General features: G+C 39.0%; 3 protein-coding genes and 8 non-coding genes across 40 annotated transcripts in view; 9 read left to right on the forward strand and 2 right to left on the reverse strand.

Annotated features, from left to right (window-relative positions):
• The window catches only part of C21H11orf54 (chromosome 21 C11orf54 homolog), a 28251-nt gene extending 22098 nt beyond the window's left edge, over positions 1 to 6153 (reverse strand). For 2 of the 4 annotated variants that reach the window (XM_004019380.5, XM_042238393.1), the window contains exon 1: positions 6002 to 6153. The gene's annotated coding sequence lies outside the window, so the exon portion shown is untranslated. Of the gene's footprint in view, positions 1 to 758 lie in introns of all 4 variants that reach the window. The other 2 variants (XM_042238392.1, XM_060404203.1) reach the window with 2 other exon arrangements.
• An 81-nt stretch (positions 6154 to 6234) lies between these two features.
• On the forward strand, positions 6235 to 18351 carry TAF1D (TATA-box binding protein associated factor, RNA polymerase I subunit D). Of its 17 annotated transcripts, none has more exons than XR_006057569.2 (13): positions 6303 to 6453; positions 7809 to 7950; positions 8511 to 8895; positions 9886 to 10061; positions 12251 to 12308; positions 12560 to 12733; positions 13459 to 13515; positions 15203 to 15254; positions 15467 to 16203; positions 16716 to 16854; positions 17151 to 17214; positions 17599 to 17635; positions 17869 to 18009. XR_006057569.2 is itself a non-coding variant. In XM_060404206.1 (7 exons), the coding sequence occupies exons 2-6, from the start codon at positions 7892 to 7894 to the stop codon at positions 13513 to 13515; spliced, it is 735 nt and encodes a 244-aa protein (XP_060260189.1). In that variant the 5' UTR covers positions 6303 to 6453; positions 7809 to 7891; the 3' UTR covers positions 15203 to 18351. The 17 variants fall into 17 exon arrangements, 3 of the variants coding, with proteins under 3 accessions (XP_027815286.1, XP_060260189.1, XP_060260190.1); XR_009597898.1 differs by having other exon boundaries at positions 16808 to 16854; XR_003586421.3 differs by having other exon boundaries at positions 15467 to 15502; positions 16808 to 16854.
• LOC114110220 (small nucleolar RNA SNORA40) lies at positions 13187 to 13314 on the forward strand. Its single transcript, XR_003586546.1, has one exon. It is a non-coding gene; the product is annotated as a small nucleolar RNA SNORA40 (small nucleolar RNA).
• On the forward strand, positions 15025 to 15155 carry LOC114110216 (small nucleolar RNA SNORA18). Its single transcript, XR_003586542.1, has one exon. It is a non-coding gene; the product is annotated as a small nucleolar RNA SNORA18 (small nucleolar RNA).
• Positions 15300 to 15370, forward strand: LOC114110223 (small nucleolar RNA SNORD5). The gene has a single exon (XR_003586548.1). It is a non-coding gene; the product is annotated as a small nucleolar RNA SNORD5 (small nucleolar RNA).
• Positions 15955 to 16091, forward strand: LOC114110210 (small nucleolar RNA SNORA8). The gene has a single exon (XR_003586536.1). It is a non-coding gene; the product is annotated as a small nucleolar RNA SNORA8 (small nucleolar RNA).
• Positions 16564 to 16697, forward strand: LOC114110212 (small nucleolar RNA SNORA1). The gene has a single exon (XR_003586538.1). It is a non-coding gene; the product is annotated as a small nucleolar RNA SNORA1 (small nucleolar RNA).
• LOC114110209 (small nucleolar RNA Z40) lies at positions 16940 to 17012 on the forward strand. The gene has a single exon (XR_003586535.1). It is a non-coding gene; the product is annotated as a small nucleolar RNA Z40 (small nucleolar RNA).
• LOC114110215 (small nucleolar RNA SNORA32) lies at positions 17241 to 17362 on the forward strand. The gene has a single exon (XR_003586541.1). It is a non-coding gene; the product is annotated as a small nucleolar RNA SNORA32 (small nucleolar RNA).
• LOC114110211 (small nucleolar RNA SNORA25) lies at positions 17667 to 17793 on the forward strand. Its single transcript, XR_003586537.1, has one exon. It is a non-coding gene; the product is annotated as a small nucleolar RNA SNORA25 (small nucleolar RNA).
• Positions 17935 to 18798, reverse strand: part of CEP295 (centrosomal protein 295) — a 49903-nt gene continuing 49039 nt past the window's right edge. For 3 of the 11 annotated variants that reach the window (XM_060404197.1, XM_060404195.1, XM_060404201.1), the window contains one exon: positions 17935 to 18708. In XM_060404197.1, the coding sequence (XP_060260180.1) occupies positions 18221 to 18708 (488 nt within the window). In that variant the 3' untranslated portion in view covers positions 17935 to 18220. The remainder of the gene's footprint in view (positions 18709 to 18798) is intronic. The other 8 variants (XM_060404199.1, XM_027959480.2, XM_027959481.2 and 5 more) reach the window with 5 other exon arrangements.

The following is an 18798-nucleotide window of genomic DNA, read 5'->3' on the forward strand; positions in this document are numbered from 1 at the left end:
ACCTTAAATAGCTGACATTTAAATAGACAAAAGGAATACCAAACCAAGAGGGCACATGATTCATTTTTCTCCAGTCATGTACCTGGACTGAACATGCAGCTTTCTAACAGTTGGTTTAAGGAAGATAGATGCTGAAGCCAAGGTAGTTAGTTGCTAAGGTTTATGAGTGTTCAAGTGGTTGTAGAATAACAGTTGGTTGTAGGATGCTCAGGTACTTCTGTAATAGATCATTTACTTGTGTTTTCTATTCTGTATTTGACAATTAGGCTAAAAATTACATGAGTTTCTTACACTATCACTTTTACAAGAGAAAATTTAAATTACTAAGAAAAATGGAAATTTCTACAAATGATTAGCTTTTGATATTCAAATCATTTCATTTACAAATAAACTTCTTTTTTGGTAAACAACTTTAATGTTCAATTATGCTGATAACTAATGACGTAGAATTTGATTTTTAAAAAATATATGCTAAGTATTTTACAATAATTAGACATTTATGCAGAGATTAGTACCTTACCTCAAGTGTACAGGTGATGAGGTGCGCAAGCAGACAGAGTTAAATAAAATGTGAGCCAAAAAGCACAAACAAACAAAAGTAATACTAGGTGGGTGGAGAAATCCCACTTTAGGCCAATCACAGCAAGGAATAAAGACAAAACTCTTAAGGGTGTTTCTAAGAACACTGTTGGATTTCTCATTAAAATTGTTTATGAATACTCATTAATCTGAATAATGTCTGACATATCATTACTTACTAAGTGAAAGGTGGTCCTTTGGAAACATTTGAAATACTCTTCCAAATTTTTTTTTTAATTTTCCAAAGATTCATAATTTTCTTAGAAACTGGATTTCTAATTATGACAATAGTTTCAAACACCACATCCTTCACAAACATATATTTAAGACCCGACACTTCTTTAGTACTTGATCAAATACCAAAATTTATTACCCTGTTCCTCTGTCCATGGGATTCTCCAGGCAAGGATACTGGAGTGGGTTGCCATTCCCTTCTTTAGGGGATCTTGCCTACCCAGGGAAGGAACCTGGTCTCTCGCACTGTAGGCAGATTCTTTACTGAGTTTACCAGGTAAGCCCTTTATTTACTTAATATGCATAATTTGGTCTCCCAAATAAAATGTAAACTGTTGATACTGGGCCCCAAACCCTATACCATCATATTTTAATTACCTCAAATATATTCTCTTTTTGGCAGCAACATGCCACTTGCAGAATCTTAGTTCCCTGAAAAGGGCATCAAACCTGAGCCCTCAGCAGTGAAAGTGAAGCTTGGAGTCCTAACCACTGGACCTCCAGGCAAGAATACTGGAGTGGGTTGCCATTCCCTTCTTCAGGGGATCTTGCCTACCCAGGGAAGGAACTTGGTCTCTCGCACTGTAGGCAGATTCTTTACTGAGTTTACCAGGGAAGCCCTTTATTTACTTAATATGCAGCAGTCTACATTCCCACCCACGGTGCTGAGATGTAAGTGACCACAGAATTACCTTTGTCTCAGGTTTACAACATAAGTCATTCTATATTTGTATATAAAGCAAAACAAACAAAAAGCACTCTAATACATCTTGGTAACATCCATCCCCTTACATAGTTTGGTGGTTAGGTGTGTGCATGCTCAGTCATGTTTGACTCTTTTGTGACCCTGTGGACTGCAGCCCACTAGGCTCCTCTGTCCATGGAATTTTCCAGGGTAGAATACTGGAGTGGGTTGCCATTTCCTCTTTCAGAGGAATCTTCCTGACCCAGGGATCACACGTGAATCTCTGACACGTGCTGGTGTCTCCTGCATTGGCAGCTGAATTCTTTACCGTTAGTGCCACCTGGGAAGCCTGTGGACCTCCAGGGAATTCCCTGAAATATATTTTCAAATTGAAATAAACTATAATTGTTTAGGAATAAGCCATTTTAACTTTTGAAATAATTTCAGATGGACAGAAAAACATACAAAGAAAGAAAGTACATACAATCTTGTATACACTTCATGCAAGGGATTCCCACGTGGTGCTAGTGGTAAAGAACCTGCCTGTCAATAAATGCAGGAGACACAAGAGACATGGGTTCGATCCCCGGGTTGGGAAGATCACCTGGAGAAGTGCATGGCAACCCACTCCAGTATTCTTGCCTGGAGAAATCCATGGACGGAGGAGCCTGGCAGGCTATAGTCCATGGGGTCACAAAGAGTCAGACACAACTTAAGTGACTTAGCACACATGAACAAGCCACAGAATCTTAGTTCCCTGACCAGGGATAGAACCCAAGCACCCTACAGTGGAAGCATGGAATCTTAACCACTATACCTCCAGGGAAGTACCATCATCTTATACACATTTACAAATTTTTTTTGTTTTACAAATTATTTTTCTCTGTATAATAGGCTCCAGTTTCATCCACCTCATTAGAATTGATTCAAATGTGTTCTTTTTAATAGCCGAGTAATATTCCATTGTGTATATGTACCACAACTTTCTTATCCATTCATCTACCAACGGATATCTAGGTTGTTTCTATGTCTTAACTGTTATAAACAGTGCTGCAATGAACACTGGGGTACACGTGAAGTAAGTCAGAAAGAAAAACACCAATACAGTATATTAACACATATATATGGAATTTACAAAGATGGTAACAACAACCTTATATGTGAGACAGCAAAAGAGATATACAGAACAGACTTTTGGACTCTGTGGAGAAGGCGAGGGTGGGATGATTTGAGAGAATGGCATTGAAACATGTATATTATCATGTGTAAACAGATCACCAGTCCAATTTCCAGGCATGAAACAGGGCACTCAAAGCTGGTGCACTAGGACAACGCTGAGGGATGGGATGGGGAGGGAAGCGGGCGGGGGGGTTGGGGTTCTGGAGGAGGGACACATGTACACTCCTGGCTGATTCATGTCACTGTGTGGCAAAAACTACCACAACACTGCAAAGTAATTAGCCTCCAATTAAAATAAACAAACTAAAAAATAAACAAATAAAATTTTAAAAGTGCAAAAAATTTTTTTTTCTTGCCCATCATTTATTTTTTAACATTGTTTCCTTTTACAATATAGAATATTTATACATATACATTAACACACTTATAAATACTTGGAAATAAGATATAGTAACATTTAAATATTTTAATTTAAATTTAATTTTATTTAGCAAATATAGCATTATTAAATTATATATATATATATATATATCAGATGATAGCCAAAATTTAATTCTCTGTATCCAGGAACAGTTTACTTGGTGATAATAATTAAAATAAATGGCTATCATACAGAATTAAAAGATTTATTCTAAAATGGAAAGCAAATGTCATTTTATTTTTTTTTTTTTCTAAAATATTTATTTGGATGAGTTGGGTCTCAGTTGCATACACCCTAATCTTGTCAGGAACCCCACCCTTTCTGAAACTCTGCAGAAGAAGAATGCAAGACTGCTATTGCCATGATATAATATGTCACATACTCCAGACTTGACTACACTGTGTGTTAGTCACTCAGTCAGACTCATTGCAACCCCATGACTGTAGCCCACTCGGCTCCTCTGTCCATGGAATTCTCTAGGCAAGAATACTGGAGTGGGTTGCCATTCCCTTCTCCAGGGAGTGGAGCATAACCTCTCCCTAATACCCAGGGAGAGGAGCACAGTTCTTGAGGCACTAGCCTACTGTGTTCCCTCTATGCCTGCCAAAGAAAGCAAGCCTCTATTTCCTTTGCCATAACTGTCTCCATGTTTCTGGTTGGCATCAGTGCACAGAGAGTCAAGATTTTGGCAACAAATTCTTGCTTCCCATTCACATAAATTATTTAAGTCCTGTGAATGTAAAATGCTGTTGGACCCACAATCCAAGAGAGTTCACTGAGAATCAAATTCCCTGGATTCCATGGAGTCGGTAGAATGAGCACGCATCAAGAAGTAAAATAAATACAGAAGTGTCATCAAGAAGTGAAATAAAAACAAGGGTGTTAGTTTTGTTCAGTGTTAGAATGAGAACAAAATACATAAGCCTGTATGAACTACAAAATACAAACTGAAATTTCAGTGATTCTACATATAAGCTAAATCTTATGTTTGTATTTAAAACTGGTATTACACAATATAGACTGGTAAATCTCATGCTAATGAATTAACGTTTTAATTTCTCAACAATAAAGAGTAAATTAATGCTACTATTAATAATATAGTGATTAATAATTAATAAAATAGCAATGCCCTTGATAATAGTAGCAAATTAATGCTATTAGTTAAAACATCATGACAAGTTGAAAAAGATACTACAGAAGAAATGAGACAGCTTATATTTTAGTAGCTTTAATGGCACTTTCCCATTGCATTTTGAACAAGGGACACTGCATTTTCATTTGGTACTGAGCCTCACAAATTAGAGGCAAGTGCACTCTGGAAATATGGCAGGGGATAAGGCATGCAATCCCTGTTCTGGAACTTACTGTACTTCACAAGACTTCACCCTACAAGACTTGACTATCTGTGCCTGGAATTGTTCAACATTTAGAGCAAAATTGAGTAAAGAGGCTAGATTACCTTCCAGATCTATTTCATCCCAACATGACACTATCCACAAAATAAGACTAGACTGCTTTCCTGGTTTTATTATATGATACAAGAAGCTGAGGATTTGATTCCTGGGTCAGGAAGATACCCTGGAGGAGGAAATGGCAACCGACTCCAGTTTTCTTGACTGGAAAATCCCATGGACAGAGGAGCTTGCTGCTATACAGTCCGTGGGTTGGCAAAGAGTTGGACTAGAGATCAAGCCAGATCATTCCTTTTTTTTTTAAATTTTTAATTAAAAAAATTTTTTTTCAGCTCATTCCTTTTTGTAAGTACTTTGGGGAAAACTAAAAACATCAAAACTAAACTAGTTTAAACTTTTAGCTTTTTACACAGTAACCATTCAGGAAACAGTGGAAACAGTGGCTGACTTTATTTTTCTGGGCTCCAAAATCACTGCAGATGGTGACTGCAGCCATGAAATCCTTGGAAGGAAAGTTATGACCAACTCAGACAGCATATTAAAAAGCAGAAACATTACTTTGCCAACAAAGGTCCGTCTAATCAAGGCTATGCTTTTTCCAGTGGTTATGTATGGATGTGAGAGTTGGACTATAAAGAAAGCTGAGTGCTGAAGAATTGATGCTTTTGAACTGTGGTGTTGGAGAAGACTCTTGAGAGTCCCTTGGACTGCAAGGAGATCCAACCAGTCCATCTTAAAGGAAATAGTCCTGGGTGTTCTTTGGAAGAACTGATGTAGAAGCTGAAACTCCAATACTTTGGCCACCTGATGCGAAGAGCTGACTCATTTGAAAAGACCCTGATGCTGGGAAAGATTGAAGGCAGGAGGAGAAGGGGACGACAGAGGATGAGATGGTTGGATAGCATCACCGACTGGATGGACATGGGTTTGGGTGAACTCCGGGAGATGGTGATGGACAGGGAGGCCTGCCGCGCTGCGATTCGCAGTCAGACACAACTGAGTGAACTGAACTGAACTAAACTGAACCATTTAGGGAACTGAGAAAACGAACAACAAAAATCAGCCGCGGGTGTCTCCTGTGATCTGTTAATCAACTCCTGGGAGGCTGACCCTTCGTTCTGAGGGAGGACAGTTCGAAGGTGGAGCGGGAAGCTGGGAGTAGTTGCGTAACAGGCTTCCAGTACAAAGGTTACACATTTTGAGTCACGGTCAAGGTACGATCCTCTCACAAGTTAACGGAGAAGCGATTTCTGAAGGCAAAAGCGGACACAACACGACAAAACACACCTGGCCGGAGACACACACTCGCACATCCCCCATAAGACCCGCGGTGACTCTGGACAGTTATAGGAAACCTCAGCAGAGGCGAGGCCACTGGGAGCAAGTCAGGCGGAGTGCCTGTTTCCTTGCAGTTCACGTGCATTCCACCCGCCTGACCCCACAATTTAATCCCGAAACGTTGGCCTAAACGTCCCAGGCTATTCCACTTACGGAAATGGCAACCCACTCCAGTGTTCTTGCCTGGAGAATCCCAGGGACGCGGGAGCCTGGTGGGCTGCCGTCTATCGGGGTCACACAGAGTCGGACTGAAGTGACTTAGCAGCAGCAGTCGGTTAGACAAGCCTGCATCAGACGCCTGCTCTGACCTCACTCAACTCCGCCTCTCCAGGGTTAGGGCGTCCAAGGCTCCGCCCACTGGAATCGGACCTCCCCTCGCGGGGATAAACATGGCGGCCGCGTCACGCCACCTCCCAGCTCTCCCGTTCATCCCGGAGTCCAGTTGTTATCGCGAGACTTCCGCCCCACTATTAGCTTGGGCGCGCGGCGCGCCCAGCCTTTCCTCCCGCGCGGCGGCGGCGGTGGTTGTCTCCAGTCTTTCTTTCGGGGTGCTATGGTCGGGTAGGTTGCTGTCCGCAGCAGAGGTCCGTGCCGAGCCGGCGCAGGTTGGTATACGCCATCTGTCTCTGGAGGGGTCGGAAAGGACACGGGCGTCCGGGCCTTGGGGTCGGCGGAGGGGTCGCCCTGTGGTTTTTCCCGGGCCCTGTGGGGCGGGGCGGGGTTGCGGTCCAGCCGCGGGGGTCGAGCCCTGATGGCGGAGGGCACGCGGTGGTTGTGGACTGCGGGCCTAGGGCTGCGCTGCGACCGTGGCCTGAGCGTGGCCCGTGAAGTGGATGTTAAAATGGAGCATGAAACAATGCTTATTCTCTAAATGGCGGCTGAGTGCGAGGTAGCCGTTGCTGACGCCATCCTCGCTCGACGTAGGTGCCTCCTGGAGACGCTTGCCCCAGGATCGCGCAAGGGCGAGTTGTTCGCGGCCGCGTGGTCCGGTCAGCAGAGTCCCCGACTAGGAAGCAGTACTTCCACAGGATTGCTTTCCAAATTCCGGAAAAGATTTGTGTTAGCTTTAGTTTTGATAATACCCATCGCTGCCATTGGATCCACTTAAGCATCTGCCTACAAAGCCGGAGACCCGGATTCAATCCCTGGGTTGGGAAGATCTGGAGAAGGGAATGGCAACCCACTCCAGTATTCTTGTCTGGAAAATCCCATGGACGGAGGAGCCTGGGAGGCTACAGTCGTAAAGAGTCAGACACTACTGAGCGACTTCACTTCATGACTTAGATTTTGCAAAGCTTGAGATTTTTGTGACCTATTGTCTTCCTGTATTTGAAATATGTCGCTCTTAAAACGCTAAAAACGAACAGTGGGAGAATGATGGCATCCTCTCTAAGGGAGGTTGAGAAGTAAAGACATTATTATCCTTTAAAAAATTTTGCCCAAAACACTGTATCCATGGAAGTGAAAAAAAGACAACGGGCATTATCTGCAAGCCTTTTATTGAGAATTTGGAGAATTTAGAACTTTTAATACCCTAATAGTAAATCCCAGACCAGGAGTTTGGATTGAGGTAGTAAGACCTAATGATTATTTTCCCTGCTATACTGGGCCACACATAGTAGTTAACTTCTGTTGAACACTGATACTCTTCATTGTACATTACTATGGCTAAGGGTTAAAGTTACATTTTTTCCTGTTGGGAAAGTTCCTTGATACTGTTGGAAATTACCTACTCTTCTGGAATCTTATTCCATTGGACAGATGAAGGAGGCAAAACTGAAACAACCCGTGAATCAAATCTCTAGATTTTAGAATTGATCTGAATTTACAGTTACTACCAGAAAATATTAAAGGCTTTGTCAGTGATATGGTCTTAGTTTACATATTATTTACATAACTCACAGCTACATCAAAATTTGCATTACTCTGATTACTAACTGTTGACATTAATTTGTTCAAGGAAACTACACCACATTTACCAGATTTTATATGGTCAGAAATCTATTGAAAGCAAAAGATAATTGAGAGGGACTTGGTTCAAGAATGGATTCTCTTAACTATACAACGGCATCTGATTTAGCTGTGGAAACTGAGAATCAAAGGTAAGTGCCTTTAAAAAAAAAAAAGATTTTTCGTGGATAAGAGACTGGATGGTAATATTTACTGTATTTGAATTACTGGGAAGGCATAAGAATTGGAACAGAAAAGGAAAACTTGGTTTGGACAGGCCTTTGAAGTTTTTGAACTAAGAAGATGGGTATTAGTCTTGCTTTAAAATCAATTTGTTCTTACTTCATGTTAGCAAGGATGCTGGCTTATGTGTTAAGATGAAAGGTATCTATTCTAAATCACTGATCTCACTGGTAAATCACATGAGCATTTCTAGTATATTCATCAGATACGTCTCTAGTAAGATACTTTTATTTAGAGGAGGCTTTGTCCTGTTTCACTTAGGATCCAGCAGTGAACAGGATGCCTTTATGGAACTTAAAGGAAGATCACCACGGCAGTGGCATTATGGCCCACTTCAGTTTGTTAGTACTGAGCCCATCTTTTAAGAAATTATTCTAAGCATGTTTTCCTGCTTTGATTTTTAAAACATTACTGGTAATAAACATTCAGTAATTTGAGAGGGTGCGATTAATCTTTCCCTGTTTTCTAGTGACAGCTCTTCCTCTGGTAGCAGCTTATTTAAAACTCAGTGTGTTCCTGTCCCACCTAAACGGAGGCAAAGAAACACTATCAGAAAATTCGTTCATATACCCAAAAGTACACAGGCAACAGAGACATCTAGTGACTCATCTATAGAGCCAAGACCACTGACTTTAAAGGCTATTTTTGAAAGATTCAAAAATAAGAAACATAAACGTAAAAAGAGGAAATACAAGCCAACAGGAAGATCAGTGGGAAGACCAAAAGGAAGGAGAACCACTAGATACTCACAAATTACTGAGAAACAATTTAAAGACAAAAGACCTGGTTTCCCATTTTTAGAATCAAAAAATGGAAGAAAACCATTACCTTGGAGAAAAATTTTAACCTTTGAGGTGAGTCATTATTTATATATGCTCATACACAGCTTAAATGTGTGAAATGAGTTGTTGGTCACTTTTAGAATTTAGGTAACACCTGGAACATGCAATTTGCAACTTTGATAATACTTCTTTATCCTGACTATACTGCCACTTAAATGCCACCTCCATCCTTCAGTTCAAAGTTGACTTGGGCTTCTGGATGTAATCTTTACTGGTATATTGGGTGGATATATCTGCATGTAAATCCAAGGACGTTTTTGTACCTTGCTCTTACCCAAACAGGTTTTAAACATCATTCCTAAAACTCAAATAATGTCTAGTTATTTTACTATAACCTAAGTCAAACCCACACCTGACTTTTGTGTTCAGTGGCTTTAGTAGATTTCATTCTGACAGAATCACCTGACAGATCAGCCAGTTCATAGCAGTAGACTCAAATATTTGAATTTTAAGTGACTACATAATTTGTCGGACACGACTGAGCAACTTCACTTTCACCTTTCACTTTCATACATTGGAGAAGGAAATGGCAACCCACTCCAGTGTTCTTGCCTGGAGAATCCTAGGGACGGGGGCGCCTGGTGGGCTACCGTCTATGGGGTCGCACAGAGTCAGACACAACTGAAGTGACTTAGCAGCAGCAGCAGAATTTGTAGAGTCACTTGTTCTAAAATCTGATTTATTGGAAAGCATTAGTAATTAACCTTTTATGTTTAAAAGTGACTAAAACAGACCTTTCAATTTGCATTAAAAAAAAATCTTTAGAAGCATCCAAACCATATACAAGATTTGTGCTTGTTTTTCTTGGTGTACCAACTTTGGTAACTTGCTTGGTAGAAAAGTGAATTCTTTTTATAAGCAGTGTTTGATAGAGGTGATCGCCATATGGCAGAGTTAGAGCTTCCTTGTTATTTTAGAACATAAGCATCTATCTGCTAAGCTGTGGCAGAAAAAAATTTTTTTCCAAGTCTGTGACTTACAACAGGATGTTCTGGTATATAGCAAGCAGTGGCAAGAGGATTTTTTAACTACCTTGAAAAACTGAAGTATGAATACTACCTCAAGGAATCCTTGAAACAGATGAATGTTGCTGAAGATTTAGAAAAAGAAGACCTTGATAGTCGAAGATACAGATACTTGGATGATGATGGATCTCTCTCTCCTATTGAAGAGTCAGCGTAAGTTCAGACATTGGAACAACTTTGAACATTAGTATGCTTTTAAATTTTCATGTTGCTCCACATTATACTATCAGTTTGTTTAGATTTTAATACTTTTTTAATGTTTAAAATTCATATTAAATGTTCAGTTCAGTCGCTCAGTCATGTCTGACTCTTTGGGACTCCATGGCCTGCAGCATGCCAGGCTTCCCTGTCCGTCACCAGCTCCTGGAGTTTACTCAAACTCATGTCTCTCCAGTCGGTGATGCCATCCAACCATCTCATCCTCTGTTATCCCATTCTCCTGCCTTTAATCTTTCTCAGCATCAGGGTCTTGTCCAAGGAGTTGGTTCTTTACATCAGGTGGCCAAAGTATTGGAGTTTCAGCTTAAGCATCGGTCCTTCCAAGGAATATTTAGGGCTGATTTCTTTCAGGATTGACTGGTTGGATCTCCTAGCAGTCTAAGGGACTCTCAAGAATCTTCTCCAATACCACAGTTCAAAAGCGTTTTTCAGTGCTCAGCTTTCTTTATGGTCCAACACTCACATCCATACATAACTGTTGGAAAAACCATAGCTTTGACTAGACTGACCTTTATCGACAAAGTAATCTGCTTTTTAATATGCTGTCTAGGTTGGTCATGGCTTTTCTTCCAAGGAGCAAGCATCTTTTAATTTCATGGCTGCAGTCACCATCTGCAGTGATTTTGGAGCCCAAGAGAATAAAAGTCTGTCACTGTTTCCATGTTTCCTGATCTATTTGCCATGAAGTGATGGGACCAGATGCCATGATCTTAGTTTTCTGAATGTTGAGTTTGAAGCCAACTTTTTCACTCTTTTTCACTTTCACCAAGAGGCTCTTTAGTTCTTCTTCACTCTCTGCCATAAGGGTGGTGTCATCTGCATATCTGAGGTTATTGATACTTCTCCTGGCAATCTTGATTCCAGCTTGTGTTTCTTCCAGTCCAGCGTTTCTCATGGTGTACTCTGCATAGAAGTTAAATAACCAGGGTGAAAATACACAGCCTGACGTTCTCCTTTTCCTATTTGGAACCAGTCTGTTGTTCCATGTCCAGTTCTAACTTGCTTCCTGACCTGCATACAGATTTCTCAAGAGGCAGGTCAGGTGGTCTCGTATTCCCATCTCTCTCAGAATTTCCCACAGTTTATTGTGATCCACACAGTCAAAGGCAGAAGTCAATAAAGCAGAAATAGATGTTTTTCTGGAACTCTCTTGAATTTTCCGTGATCCAGCGAATATTGGCAATTTGATCTCTGGTTCTTCTGCCTTTTCTAAAACCAGCTTGAACATCAGGGAGTTCACAGTTCACGTATTGCTGAAGCCTGGCTTGGAGAATTTTGAGCATTACTTTACTAGCGTGTGAGATGAGTGCGATTGTGCGGTAGTTTGAGCATTCTTTGGCATTGCCTTTCTTTGGGATTGGAATGAAAACTGACCTTTTCTAGTCCTGTGGCCACTGCTGAGTTTTCCAAATTTGCTGGCATATTGAGTGCAGCACTTTCACAGCATCATCTTTCAGGATTTGAAACAGCTCAACTGGAATTCCATCACCTCCACTAGCTTTGTTCGTAGTGATGCTTTCTAAGGCCCACTTGACTTCACTTTCCAAGATGTCTGGCTCTAGATTAGTGATCACCATGATTATCTGTCATGAAGATCTTTTCTGTTCAGTTCTTCTGTGTATTCTTGCCACCTCTTAATAGCTTCTGCTTCTGTTAGGTCCATACCATTTCTGTCCTTGATCGAGCCCATCTTTGCATGAAATGGTCCCTTGGTATCTAGTTTTCTTGAAGAGATCTTGTCTTTCCCATTCTGTTCTTTTCCTCTATTTCTTTGCATTGATGGCTGAAGGCGGCTTTCTTATCTCTCCTTGCTATTCTTTGGAACTCTGCATTCAGATGCTTATATCTTTCTTTTTCTCCTTTGCTTTTCGCTTATCTTTTCACAGCTATTTGTAAGGCCTCCCCAGACAGCCATTTTGCTTTTTTGCATTTCTTTTCCATGGGGATGGTCTTGATCCCTGTTTCCTGTACAATGTCACAAACCTCATTCCATGTTACTTAATATTAAGTAAGTATTCATACTTAATAGTGATGATCAACTGGTATTGCTGGTTCAGTTGTATGTCATAACAGTATGCTATGAATTTATTGTCAACTGAGTGATAATGTTTTTAATATTACAGAGCAGAGGAGGAGATTGCAGCAAACCTTGAACATGATGAATGTGATATTAAGTTGGTGGTAAGTGACATATTCCATTTCATTTTGGGAGGGCAGGAGTTGACAAAGGGAGATTTTTATCGTGTAGATAACTGAGAACATCAATTAGCAGTACTGGGTCAGTAGTATTGTAAGTTTTAATGTGTTTTATTGTTACTAGGATATCAAATTTTTAAAAATCCAAATGGAATTTTCAGGTTAAGTAACCTAGTTATATGTAAATACTAGTGCAGTGAAATTGGTCATATGTCTTACAAATATTTCTCATGCAGGAGAATAGTTATTTCATAATAAGCTCTGAATTTCCAAAGAAGAAGAATGTATATCTGGATCAAGAGGAATATACTGAAGAAACTGCTTTGCTTAAAAAGAGAGTATCAAAATCTAAACACTGGACAGAGGACAAAATGGCCTGAAGAGAGATAGGATTATAAATACCAGACAAGGTAAACAGAATAAAAGCGAAGATAAGTGTCTATATATTGCCAGCCTTGGAAAAAAACAACCCTGTAAGAAAATAAAGAATACTTAAACAGATTTGTGAAACTCTTGAAGTAATAAGAAAAATTATGTAGAAAAAATTGAAGCTGTTACTGCAGAGATTGACTTGACAAATAATAAAAGTCCCTACTGTTTTTGCCTATGATGGTTTATTTATAGGTAAGAGAACTTAAAGGTACCATTTGAGCACTGAATCAAAGAACAGATTGTAATCTTGAAAAGTTTGCATAAACAAGGTTTTTTTTTCACCTTAGGGGACCTACAACTTCCTGTTTTTGTTTTACTTAGACGAGTTTAGTGTGAAATGCTGACTACTATAATAACTTAATTTTCCCTTCCTAATTACCTGTATTTCAAATATCATTTTCATCACCACTGTATATAATGTATTTTACAGTAGCACTTGTGTTTGGTTTTGTTTAATTTGTGGACAAAGACTTAACAAACAAGTGCGAAAGTAAATCCTCTTTTGCAACCCACAACTCATTGTTCAGTATGAGTTTTGATACAGATAAGAAGGAACATGATCCATAAAATGGGTGTGTATTGATGAGCATAAAGATTGCTTCCAGCGCTGTAAAGTTAAATAAGCTTCTGAATTACCAGCTGTATTGATCCTAGTACTCAGTTTTCATGTTGACATAAAACAAAGATGGGCTTCTTTTTTTAGGCTTTTATCTTCGGAATACAGTGTCTGGATTTTGCAAAGATATGTCTAATGCTTTAGGTGAGTTTGGTTCAGATTTGTGTAAATGTGGTAACATTGTCAGAAGTTCTCCAGAGGTTTAATTTTTGAAAGGCATTTTTGCCAACTTTAAATTTCTATTCATCATGTAATTTCAGACAATGAATCTCAGAATTGGCACGTTTTACAGTGACATTGTGCCAGGATTTGCTTTCAGGAAAGGGTCCCAGAACTATAAGCTATCAGAATCTTGGATATTCCCTCTTCAAGCATATGAATTTTTAATCTCCTAACACCCCCTATACAATTTATTTTAAAAATTTTATTGAAGTATAGCTGATTTACAATGCTAATTTCTACTGTACAGCAAAGTGACTCAGTTATGTAATTTTCCTTTTATGAGCTATCACATAATATTAATTCCCTGTGCTATATAGTAAGCCCTTGTTTATCTTATGAATTTGTATCTGCTAATCCAGCGTTCCCAGTCCATGGCTCCCCCACACCCCCACCACCTGTCCAACCACAAGTTCTTATCTGTTTGTTTCATAGATGTGTTCATTTGTGTGGTAGTTAAGATTCCACATATAAGTGATACCTATTTCTGACTTAGTTTGCTTTGTATATTGCTGGGTCCATCCATATTGCTACAAATGTCACCATTTTCATACACCTCTCCCACACGTCTTTTCATCTCAGTTCAGTTCATCTCTCAGTGGACATTTATGTTGGTTCCATATCTTGGAATAGTGCTGTAGTGAACACAGGTGCAGGTATCCTTTCCAACCATGTTTTTCTTGGCGTGGGATTGCTCCTCATGTGGTAGCTCTACTGTAGTGGCAGTACCAATCTGCATTCCCACCAACAATGTAAGAGAAGGTTCCTTTTTTTCTCCAACACCCTGTCTGGCATTTATTTGTAGACTCTTAAATGATGGCCATTCTCACCAATGTGAGATGGTACTTGATTATAGTTTTGATTTGCATTTCTCTAATAGTGATGTTGAGCAGAACCCACAGCCCCTGCAGCAGAAGTGCTGAGTCTTAGCCAGTAAATCACCAGGGAAGTCCCACTATTTTTTAAGGGATGCATATACTAAAATGAAGTAGAAAATTTAACAGTGTAATGCTAGAAATGACTACACAGGAAACATAATTTCATAAATCTGAATGATATACAAATGCCAAATTTGTCCTCGTGATCCCCAAATGGTCAGAACATCAGGCATATTAACATTTTTCTGTATTTTCATAATTGTTATCAATGAGAAAATATTTTACATTTTAGTTCTCAATTTAAAGCCAAAAATTCATTTAAATAGTTTTGTAGTAATCTGGGCACTGCATAGTTTAAACACATTGTAGTAATGTGGTTCTTAATAGTCAAGTTTAAATTTACGTATGCAATGTTTTGGTTCAGCTGTAATAACTACTTGGTACTTTGTACTATGTTTCCTAAGCATTGATTTAAAAATACATGTCATGTGATTAATTCATAGTATGATTTCCTTATATTACTTAATTTAAAATTAATTAAACTGATTAAGTAACAGTTGAGGTCTATCCCGATGGGGCTTTTTCTATAAACCTACGTCGTTGGAAACGCCTCATAGAGTAACTCTGTAGTTTCCTTTACTCATAGAACTACCTGTTAGATCTGTGGGAAAGAACTACAAGACATAGCTGCCAATTAAACTATGAAAAACCTAACAATTTTTTTTTAATCTTAGGTATTGGCACATCCCAGTGATCTCTGTCAAGTTTTAGGGTGTGATAACTTGGGTAAGTTTTAGTTAGTGACTAATTTGGAGTGGGGTTACCATTCCAGTTCAGATGATGAATTTAATGTTCAACTGCTGAATGATACAGATATGAACTAAAACTCAATTCTGATAGAGCTGAGTATAACAAAACATTTAAATAAGCATATATTTTAGGTTTTTGTTTTTTAATCATGAGTAAGTAACCCATAGTCTTTTATTTGGTATCTGCAGGAATTAATATGATTTGAACTTGGTAAGTTTTTAGAGGTAAGTAGAATATTTAATTTCTATTCAAGTAGGATTCAGAAGTTCTGACGACAATGAAATTTTGAGTATAGCATTCCATTACTGTTGTGACTGCTAGTTGTTTAGGTGTAAAACAGAATTAGCAAGATTTTGGCCAAAAATTTGCTGTAATATTTGTACTTACAGAATTGGAAAAAAAATGAAGACACAGCATGTGTAGGGCATGGAAATGCCGTAGTCCCTTTGTTAAACATGTATAGTTTCCTATGTGAAAGTTTTATAGGTATAGAGAGGGTAAAAAGGTAACGACTAAGTTTATAATTTAAGATAAGAGTTAATGTAGTTGTCTTGCTGTAATGACAAATAGGAAAAAATTATTTCACGTTACAAAAATTTTAAAGGTGTGTGAAAGTAAATTTCTCAGATAGTATCATTACAGAATGAGGTTGGCGTGGTTCCAGTTCAGTCATAATTGCACTGCATGGTATCTGCATTCAGCAGTTTGTTCCTGCTGGCTGTTCAAAAGACAGTGCGATATAAATTCAGTATCTGGCATCGTTGGTTTTTTTGCTTTGTGCATGTTAGACCTGGTATTTCTACTGATACAGTATCCTTTTAGTTTCTGATACTGTTCAGTTTGACATAATCTTCAATAGTAACTAATACTTTTTTTCCTACGGTTGTCAGAAACTAGACAGATCCCATCTCCTGACCCTAAACAGGTATTTCGCTTTTCACTTTGTTGCTTTTAGCAGCTTTCCTTTACTGATAGCATGCTTAGCAAAGTGGAACTTCTATACAGGTGCTGCTGCTAAGTCAGTTCAGTCATGTCTGACTGTGACCCCGTAAACGGCAGCCCACCAGGCTCCCCCTGGCAAGAACACTGGAGTGGGTTGCCATTTCCTTCTCCAATGCATGAAAACGAAAAGTGTGCTCAGTTGTTTCCAACTCTTAGCAACCCCATGGACTGTAGCCTACTGGCCTTCTCCATCCATGGGATTTTCCAGGCAAGAGTATTGGAGCTGTACAGGTGCAGAAGCAGCCTTCTGCACATTCGCTTAGCTTGGAAAACTTACTTATAAAGCCTCATTCTACTGCAAATGGGCACTTGTTCATGGGGTCCATGAAACTGTTAATGCGGCTACATTGAAAACACAGGTTTTGCTTCCATCACTGTAATTTTATTGCAGTGGTGACAATGAGACCTGTAACATTTTTTTTTTTTTTTTGCTAGGCTCATGAGTGAAAATTGGATATAATATGGCTTTTCAGTATTAGGAAAGATGAAGGAATAAAACCAAAGTACTTGCTATATTTTACTTCTAGGATCCTATAGTAAACTGCTTGAGGAAATTGGATCTGGAAGATTACAAGTAAGATTTTCATTTTCCCCTCCTTGATTTAATGAAAAAAAAGTAGACGTTAAACAGCCTATTAGGTGTTTTACTGTTTTTTCAGTGATGTTATGATGATGGGCAAATTGTTCAACTGCTCTGAATGGGCTGAGTGAAAACAGCCTTTCTGAACATCTGTATTAAACTATATCTTAAAACATGAAAGCTCTAAGATTAAAGTTGCCTGAGAACATTTATGTTTTGCAACAAAGTTTAGGTATGAATGAAAGCGGAACTGAATCAGTTTCAGTTATTGTTAAAATCCTTTTCTGTAGGTGGCAAACTTTGAAGTGAACTCCACTGAAGATCTAAGAGGCCCAACTAAAACAACTGTGGCAAGTAATTTGTTTTATGTCAGTTTTTCATGGTCATTACCAAGGCTTTTAGAATGCAGTTTCTCATTTGCTGTGGACATGACCATAAAACAAATCCCAACTAGGTTTTTCTTCCTGCTACTTTGTTAGCATTCAGCCTGTTGGGAACATTTTATTAGCCTTAATTAACAACTTGTGAAGGTCAGCACCATTCTAGTATAAATAGAACACAACCATTTTTCTAATTAGGTTTTATAATACCCAGACATTGCTAGTCTATGCCTAGCATTGAACACAGTCTATGCCTGGATTTCTGGAGTTGTTTTCTAGTTTATTACTGGGGAAGCTGGCTTCAGAACTTTGCATGAGCATCTCTGAAAATGAAACCTTTAATATTTCTGTTATGCAGGCATCACAGCTGTGGATTGAGCAGAACTTTTTGAAAGGTATGTACACATTAGGGAAAATAATTTTTGTAGGTCATTTCAAAGAGGGCTGATGGGACCAAATCCTGGAGCCCTCAACGCTGTGACCAAAGATTGAATTCTCCACTGGATATAATAGTCACTCGATAGGGCTATGTTTTCCTGATGGAGATACAAGCTACTCATATCCATGACTGGTGATGTGGGAAAGTGTAAATGTCTTCCAAATTTAACCAGTATCTACTCTTCTTCAGGGCTAACTTGAAGATGGCAACTATGGAGGAGCTATGGTGACTGGCAGTGCAAAGAATCAGGAAGTGTGAAAATTGTTAAAAATTTATTGACTTAAATAACTTGGCCTATGTTATGAATAAAAAGAAACCTTTGTGCAGAAAGTCAGCATATATTTCTGGCTCGAAGCTTCTCTAATGTTTTCTGTGGAGGAAATAATATCAGTTATTAATATCAGGCTCTGAATGTGCCTTAGACATGAAAAGTTGGGGGTATGTATGGGATGCTGCTTACCTTATGAAATTCTTTTGTCCTTGCTCTGTTTTGGGCATGTGCATCTTGCTTTGCTCTAATCTACAAGAAATTTGTATGGAATTAAAGACAGATACATGTATAGTCACTAAAGTTGCATCTCACTATGCAACCCCATGAGCTGTAGACAAGGCAACCCATGAAGTGGGTTGCCATTCCTTTGCCTATCAAATATATATAAATCCATATACATACCCTAGTGTCCTTTTGTGTGTATGGGGTGGTTGCAGTCTTCATATCTTCAGGGAGAGACACCCTAACGTTACTCATACCCTTTAGGTGACTCACAAAGGAACCTGAGTGGAGAACAAGCCATGGAGTAAAATACATAATGCCACTGAGTAAAACCACTAAGTAAATACATAATTCTTTTTGATAACAGATACCTGTAGTTTTCTCCGTTATTGTTTTGGTTTGAGAATTTCCAGAGGCATGAACTTTGTCCTTTATCTCTTTATGTCTCTGTGAGGATCTCTCTATAAATGCCTTTTTTCTTTTTATGAATGCTTCTTGTAAGCTCTCTGGTGCAGCTGTACACCTTGAAAAGGTTTCTGTTTAAAATATTTTTAAAAAGTATGTCAGCAGTACACAAATTCAAGTTCTCATGAATGGGTGTGGGTTCACCAATCTGATGCACATAC

Source organism: Ovis aries, chromosome 21 (assembly GCF_016772045.2).
Source record: "Ovis aries strain OAR_USU_Benz2616 breed Rambouillet chromosome 21, ARS-UI_Ramb_v3.0, whole genome shotgun sequence".
NCBI classification, from domain to species: Eukaryota; Metazoa; Chordata; class Mammalia; order Artiodactyla; family Bovidae; genus Ovis; species Ovis aries.